General features: G+C 50.2%; 1 protein-coding gene across 1 annotated transcript; it reads left to right on the forward strand.

Moving 5' to 3' along the window:
* The first annotated feature begins 2,815 nt into the window (after positions 1-2,815).
* Positions 2,816-7,754, forward strand: CLPP (caseinolytic mitochondrial matrix peptidase proteolytic subunit). The gene is made up of 6 exons (XM_037165330.2): positions 2,816-3,046; positions 3,128-3,199; positions 3,679-3,775; positions 4,996-5,183; positions 5,925-6,030; positions 7,399-7,754. The coding sequence occupies exons 1-6, from the start codon at positions 2,861-2,863 to the stop codon at positions 7,569-7,571; spliced, it is 822 nt and encodes a 273-aa protein (XP_037021225.2). The 5' UTR covers positions 2,816-2,860; the 3' UTR covers positions 7,572-7,754.
* The last annotated feature ends 271 nt before the right edge of the window (positions 7,755-8,025 follow it).

Below are 8,025 nucleotides of genomic sequence, written 5' to 3' on the forward strand. Positions count from 1 at the left end.
TGTTCATCTTTGATAAATCTCCTAAAAATGCATAACTAGAAGTGGACTGTGTGAATTTGAAATTTGGTGTCAGCTCAGTTTCCAGAGAAGTTGTAGTAATGCCCTGAGCCGTGGATGGGAGTGTCCATTTACGTACAGCCTCTTTAGTCCTTGGTGTTTCCGTGTTTTTTTTTTTTAATTTTCAGTTTCTATCAATTCAATAGGCCTGTTTTACATTCATCTCAGAAAGGGTAACTGATCAGAGCTCCTTTCCATGGAGTGCTGACCTCAAACTGGTAGGATGAGCTGCTGTGGCCAAGAGCCAGGATATTCATTCACTCATTCATTCCTCTCTTGAGAATGTACTGAGCAAAGTTTGGAAGAGTAAATAAACATTAAATATTTACGGAGTGTCTACAATGTGCCAGGCACTGCTCAAGAGTTATCTTTATTTCCACTTCAAGCCACAACCCACTTTAAGTCAGTGACTTTCAACTTGGAGCAATTCTGCCCTTCGGGGGTGGGGAGACACCTAGCAAAGTCTGAGGCATTTTTGGTTGTTATGATGGGGGAAGAAATGTTATTGGTATCTGGTTGGTGGAGGCCAGGGTTGCTGCTCAACAGCCTACGAGACACAGGACAGCCTCAGCCCACTCAACAAGCAATTATCTCACCCAGAATATCATTGGTGCCAAGGTTGAGAAACCCTAATATAAATGAAATAGGATGAAATAGAAGCATCAGAAGATATTGCTCAAAGTACTGCTAAATATCATTTCATAAAACTTTTGCATTTTTGTGTACCCCGACACTGTGTGAGATGTACTCCTCCTCACGAGTCCTAATCAGGCAGGTTTGATAACAGTGTTCGAAGGGCCACAGAACTAAGACCACAGAGCCTCTGGCCTCACAGAGCTCACTTCTACAGACAATAAAGAAGAAAACAAATGAATGAATGGGATTGTTTTGGATAGCCAATTAAAAAAGGCAAACATTCTAGCAAGGGGGATCAGGGAAGGCTTCTCTAAGGAAGTGGCATTTCATTGGAGGCTCAGGAGCTAAATTCAGGAAGAGGACCCAAGAAAAGGCTAAGTGGTTGTATGGGGCTTGGTGTGTCTGAGGAACAGAAAGATATCCAGTGTTACCACTGGGGCAGTGGAAAGAGATGAGGTTGGAAGACAGCAAAATGGGAGCCAAGGGGAGGGTTTTGGGCAAGGAAGGGACATGGTTCAAGTAGCTTTTCTGAGGATCACTCAGGCTGCTGAATGAAGAAGTAACTGGGCCACTGGACAAGAGAGAAGTTGGAATACTTGTGAACGCATTATTGAGGGTGTCGACAAAGGTGAAAAGTAGTTGAACTTTGGATAGATAGAGCAGATATCTGGGACGTAGACAGGGCAGGGGGTGTGGTGAAATGCTGAGGGGAAGGATGCAGGGGTGGTGACATCTGATGGCCCTTCTCTCTAGGCCAGTGTAGGAGCTCAGGCCCTAAGGGACCCAGCTGGGCAGGGCCACCCACCTGACTCATAGCAGAAACTGGGACAGCCTGCGCTACCCACCTACGCGTTCTCAGTCCTTGCTGGGGAAACACCACTCCCAGTGTTAAAATGCCTGCTTTTTCCGTCGCCCCCCACCCCCTACAGGCCTATATCTGGGCCTTCTGCCAGAAGTGCCACCAAACTCTTCCACTGCCGTGTCCTTCCCTCTGTCTTGTCCTTTGGTCCATAGGGTGGGAAGTGTCTGTGTCCTACTCTACCTTCCCACCAGACTGAGATCCCCTGTGGGTATGGAGGACACAAAATTACCCTTACCTAGGGCACCCGGCACCGAGTTTAGAGTCCACTACCTCCATATTGTCAAAACATACTTCAAATAGACTCTCATTTGGGAGGACTTCTTGGACCCCTACGGTTGCTGGTCCAGCACATTAATAACTAATGCACATCACATCAATAGCTAATTTTTTCTTTGTATTGATTCTAGAGAGGGGGGAGGGAGGGAGAAAGAGTAGGAGAGAAACACGGATGTGAGAAACATCAATGGTTGCCTCCTGCACGCTGCCCAACTGGGGGCCGAATCCACAGGGATTGAACCCTTTGGTTTGCAGGGTGACGCCCAACCAAAAGAGCTACACTCGCCAGGGCAATAGCTAATACAAATTGAGTACTTAACTGCGTTCCAGACCCCATTCCGAGGGCATGGTTATCATAATCCCCATTCTATAAATGTTAAACTGAAGCTCAAGGACAAACAACTAGGAAGTAGTGGAGTCAAGCTCTGAACTAAGGTGACTTCAATATGCAGCTTCAACAACAGGTCCTTACATTGTTCCTTCTGAGATTGATCATGGCCAGCTTCCAGATGAGAAACTTCAGGAACAGAAGGGTTAAGCAATGCTCCTAAGATTACACAGTACATCTGTCCTTGAGCCCACCCTCGGGCTCCCACACCTGGGCTCCCTCCCTCTATCCCACACTTGACCTTGGATGAATGCCAAGGTCTTGGAAAAAGGCAGCCCCAACCAGATTGGAAGGTCGCCAAGGCCAGGGCCAAGTGAGCATAGTGTTGATTTTTTTCCCCCTGCGATCCGGATCCATCCCACTAAAGTTCATACCGGTAGCCGAATGTCGAATTTTAAAATAAGTAACGAGCAGCAGAAAATAATGACAAATTAGTCGGGAAAGGGACTCGAACTACGGGTTTTGCAACGTCTCCAGCCTCTCCTAAACTCTACTTCCTTCCACGGCTCCTCCCAGCCCCTGAACGTGCCCGCCCAGCATCCCGAAAGTGGGCGGTGTCGTGAGAGCGCGCTGCTGGCGCAAAGGACGCCGGGACTTGTAGTTCCGCCTTCGGACGGAGGCCGGGACGGAGCTGCGGCGGAATGTGGCACGGAATATTGGTGCGGGGGACCCTTTTGGCGTCAGGCAGGTGCCCCGCGTTGGGGCCTCGCCTCCCTGCTCTCCTCCGCACACAGCGGATGCCGGAGATTGTCCTGGCCCTGCAGCGGAGCTTGCACGTGACGGCGGCCCAGGCTATCCCGCTTATTCCCATCGTGGTGGAGCAGACGGTATAGCGACCGCCGAAAACACGGCCTAGGGCTCGGGCTGGGGGCACGGCCGGCCCAGACCCAAACCCCTTTCTCCTCTAGGGTCGCGGCGAGCGCGCCTATGACATCTACTCGCGGCTGCTGCGGGAGCGTATCGTGTGTGTCATGGGCCCGGTGAGCACCCCGCGCGCTGACTCCCCTGCGCCTGCCAGGACCCTAAGCGCCCCTTCTCCTCGAATCCTCTTAGCCCCCTGACCTTTCCCACTTGACTTTCCTCCCTGTGCTCCGCACAACCTGACAACCACTTCGTTGCACGTAAGCCTTCTGACTCCCCCCTGGCCCCTGCCATTCCCTCCTGACCCCTTTTTCAAACCCGCTTCTCCCTGATTTCTGACTCCCTCCTACAACTATGATCCTGCCCCTATTCTTGGACTCCAATCCCTCAGCCCTCCTGATCCACTCTCCCTTTTCTGTGACCCAAACTTTCTTTGTCCTATTCACTCCCCCACGTCCCTTCTTGAGTCCTGAATTATTCCCGGCCAGTCTTACCTGGTTCCCTGACTCATCCTCAGCCACGCCAGGACCCACCTCTCTTAGCCCTTCCCTCCACCCCCACCCCAATCTGGGGACAACCCCATCCTTCCCACTTGCAGATCGATGACAGTGTGGCCAGCCTGGTTATCGCTCAGCTGCTGTTCCTGCAGTCCGAGAGTAACAAGAAGCCCATCCACATGTACATCAACAGCCCTGGTGAGCGGGGGCTACCTAAGTGCAAAAGGCAATCCGTGGATGCACTGGGTGACTCAGGGGACCCAGACTCCCACCCCCACCCCATCAGGGATGTTCTTTCTCTGGAGAAAGAAAGGATTCAGAGTTCCCTTCAGAATTCCAAAAGTGTCTTGAAACCTCACAAAACTGTCTGTTCCTTGCTTTTGAGTCCAGGTTCACAAATCTTCAGCTGAATTTTCTTCTTTGATCACAGACATAAAGTTTTTTTCTTTTTCAGTTACAGCTGACATGCGATGTTATTTTATATTTGTTTCAGGTGTACAGCATAGTGGTTAAACATTTATGTAATGTAGGAAGTGATCTCCTTGATAACTCTAGTATCCCCCTGATATTACACATAATTACTACAATCGCACTGACTGTGTTCCCTATACTGTACTGTACATCCCTGTCACTATTTCGTGACTGCTGATTTGCACATCGTAATCCCTTCACCTTTTTCACTCAGTCCCCCAATCTCCCTCCCCTCTGGCAACCATCAGTCTGTTCTCTGTATCTGAGTCTTTTCCTGTTTTGCTTGTTTATTTTGTTCTTTAGATTCTACATATAAATGAAATCATACAGTATTTGTCTCACACATAACATTTTGCCAACCTGACCTAGTTGTCAACATTTTAAAATTGGTAGATTTCACCACCACCACCCTCTCCCCCCAAAAAAGAATAGGTAATCTTGATTGAGTGCTTACTGTGCCAAGCGCTTTTCTAAGCAGTTTGTATGCAGTTAACTTATTTGATCCAATGGCAACTTCACATGGTAGGTACTAGTTACCACAATCTAGGAGACACTGTGGCTCTGAGAGGCTGGGTACCTTGCCAGGGCCACACAGGATAGATTGCTCAGCCCGGGTCCTACCCAGACAGGCTGCCTCCAGGGCTTCACCCTCAGCCACCAGCTCTCCCGCTTTCCAGTATCTCTTGAAAATTTGGCAGGTCTGGTTGCCCTGGGTCCACATGTGCATGTGGCAACAGCCGGCTCACTGTGGAGCAAGCACTCTCATGTTGCTCCCACCTGCCCTGTGTCACCTGTTTCTGTTACCTCCTGGTCCCCTGCCCTGAAGTATTTGCAGACCCTGCTTTAAAGGGCTGCACCCACAGCAGTCCTCCCTAGGACCAGGGGTGCAATAGGGAAAAAACGGCAGGAGGAGCTGGCACAGCCCCTGATTGCACCCCCACCCATAGGTGGCATGGTGACCTCGGGCCTGGCCATTTACGACACGATGCAGTACATCCTGAACCCCATCTGCACGTGGTGTGTGGGCCAGGCCGCCAGCATGGGCTCCCTGCTTCTTGCTGCGGGCACCCCAGGCATGCGCCACTCACTCCCCAACTCACGCATCATGATCCACCAGCCCTCTGGGGGCGCCCGGGTGAGTTCCAAGCCCTGCGAATGCTCCAGGGTTGGGTGACGGGTCCAGACAGAAGGACTGATTAGACGAAATTCCTGTGGGGGTTGTCAGTGTTTTAAAATGTAGGGTTTAGTATTATTCAGGTATAGTGAGGTCAACAGAAGACAACTGCTATTGAAAGTTTGTTAACAGTTTCCAAGAAGAAGGGGTGTGCCGAGCTATGGCAGGGCCGCACAGGGAAGTACCAGGGTTGGTCAGGCGGCAGAGGGAACAGGAAGAAAACATGGCAAGAGCCTTTATTGTAGTTTCTGTGGGAAAAACTGGGGGCAAGGCAAAATAAACAGGCTTAAGATTGGCTGGTTTGAATAACTGCAACAAGCTCTGGGGTGATTGGGGCAGCGGGATAGTGGCTCAGAATCCCCATAGGAGGTGGTGGGGGTGTGGGTTGGGGACTGTCTGGTTTGCACATGAAAGGTGTGCCTTTAGGGGAGCTATTTGCTATCTCTAGCTAACTGTGGGAGGGACCATTCTTCTGAGTCAACGAAGTCCAGATACAGTAAATAAGAAAATATATTTAATCCAGGAAGCCTTCCTGATGGTGGGGAGAATGAAGCAGGATGTAGAGGGACTCGCAAAGCCCTGTCCCACCTGCCTGAACACTGGCAGTCCGAAGTCCAGAGGGGGCTCCCAAGTCCCCAACTCCAGCTTCCCCATGAGTGGTTGACACTGGTTCCAACCTTCTCTCCTTGGGACGTTCCCCAGGGCCAAGCCACAGACATCGCCATTCAGGCAGAGGAGATCATGAAACTCAAAAAGCAGCTCTACAGCATCTATGCCAAGCACACCAAACAGAGCCTGCAGGTGATTGGTGAGTGCTCTGCCCCAGCAGACCCCCTGCTGTTCCCCTTTATTTGAACCAAGACAGATGTGTCAGGCCTTACACTGGGTGAGGGCCACTCAAACTCGGCACTGTTGACACTCAGGGTCAGTCATTCTCTGGTGGGGACCATCCTGTGCCCTGAGGGTATTGAACGGCGCATCCTGGCTGCCACCCACTTGATGCCAGAAACACCCTCCAATTATGACAATCAAAACAGTCTCCAGACATTGCCCTGTGTCTCCTGGGAATAGGATCACCCTCATTGAGAACTTTAACAGTGCCCTATTCTGAGCACTTTAAAAAAACCAATTTATAGAATCCTCAAAAACTTCATTGAAATAGGTCGAAAGGTCTTTAAGAAAGAATATTCCAACTAGCCAAGAAACATAAGGAAAGATGCTCACCATCTTTAGTGATGCTGTTTAATCATGACATCATGAGTTATGAGGGAAAAGAAATTAAGGCCACAACAAGATACCATTTCAATCCACTGGAATGGCTAAAATATAAAATACTGACAACACCAAATGATGACAAGAATGTGGAGAAACTGGAACACTCATCCACAGCAGGCCAGAGTGAAAATGGTATAGTCACCGAGGCTCTGACCACAGCTCCCTAAATCCAGCTGTTGGGCACTACTGGCTAAGGCTAAACGTGCGAAAAGATCCTGGGGATACCTGCCCCCCAGCTCAGCTCAGCATGTAATCGAGAGAACTGAGTGCTGGGTCCACCAAAGATGCAGATAGGATTGCTAACGGCAGTCCTCTTTGTATCAGCCCCAAACAGAAATACCCTGATGCCCAGAGCGGTAGAATGCGTGCATCGGTGGTGGTTCATTCACATGGTGGAACACCATACAGCAGCGAGAGAACGGCCCACAGTGACACGGCAGCCTGGATGAATCTCAGAAGCCTGGTGCTGTGGGAAAAATAGAGTGAGCACTATGATTCCACATATTTAAAGAACAAAACAGGCATCACTGTTAGGCCACTGTTAGGACAGTGGTGACTCCTGGGCAGGACTTGATGACAGGAAGCCGGCCCAGGCAGGTTTCCGGGGGCCTGGCCATGCCCCATTTCTTGATCTGGGTGCTGGCCATGTGGGTATGTTTAGTCTGAAATTCATCACATTATCCACTTATTCATGCCCTTTCCCAGATTATTACCCATTAGTAACAAGTAAAAAAATAAAAACTGAAACAGATATTTTAGCAATGGAGAAACAGGCACAAAGCAAAGAAGGCCAAGGTCACACAGGGGAAAAGTGACAAAAAAGGACCCAAACTTAGCCCCAGGTCTCTGCTTCTAACCACACATCTTGCCTCCTGCTTCCCACCCCCACCCCACCCCCAAGAGTCGGCCATGGAGAGAGACCGCTACATGAGCCCCATGGAAGCCCAGGAGTTTGGCATCTTAGACAAGGTCCTGGTGCACCCACCTCAGGACGGTGAGGATGAGCCTGAGCTGGTTCAGAAGGAGCCCGTGGCAGCGGCACCAGCAGCAGAACCTGCCCCAGTGAGCACCTGAGTGGACCTCATCCTCCAGAGAAGAGTTGAGGGGCCAGAAACTGTGGCTGCTGCCCTGCTGGACCCTTGCTGCTGGGCCTGGAGGAGCCCCCTGAGGACCTCTGGACTTGGGAATGCCCCTAATAGTGGGTATCCTGGCTGAGACACTGTGATTTTAAATGAAATCTTTGTAGTTTTTGCTGCCCTTCTGTGGCTCCTTCCTTCCCTGCTCCACCACCACACATGCATATACACTTCCTTCTGCTTTGGCCCTGACCCCAAGACTCTGATCTTCAGCTCCTCAATTTCAACAACCTCAACTGGGCATACACAGGATTCCAGGCCAATGCTCTAGAGGCCATGACACATCGTGAAGAAAAAAAGATCACTGTCCTTAAAGACTTTTTTTTTTTTTAAGAGAGAGGGGAAGGGAAGGAGAAAGAGGGAGAGAAACATCAATGTGAGAAAAAAGTATG

Source organism: Artibeus jamaicensis, unplaced genomic scaffold, assembly GCF_021234435.1.
Source record: "Artibeus jamaicensis isolate MK-2021 breed Jamaican fruit bat unplaced genomic scaffold, CSHL_Jam_final scaffold_537, whole genome shotgun sequence".
Classification (NCBI taxonomy): domain Eukaryota; kingdom Metazoa; phylum Chordata; class Mammalia; order Chiroptera; family Phyllostomidae; genus Artibeus; species Artibeus jamaicensis.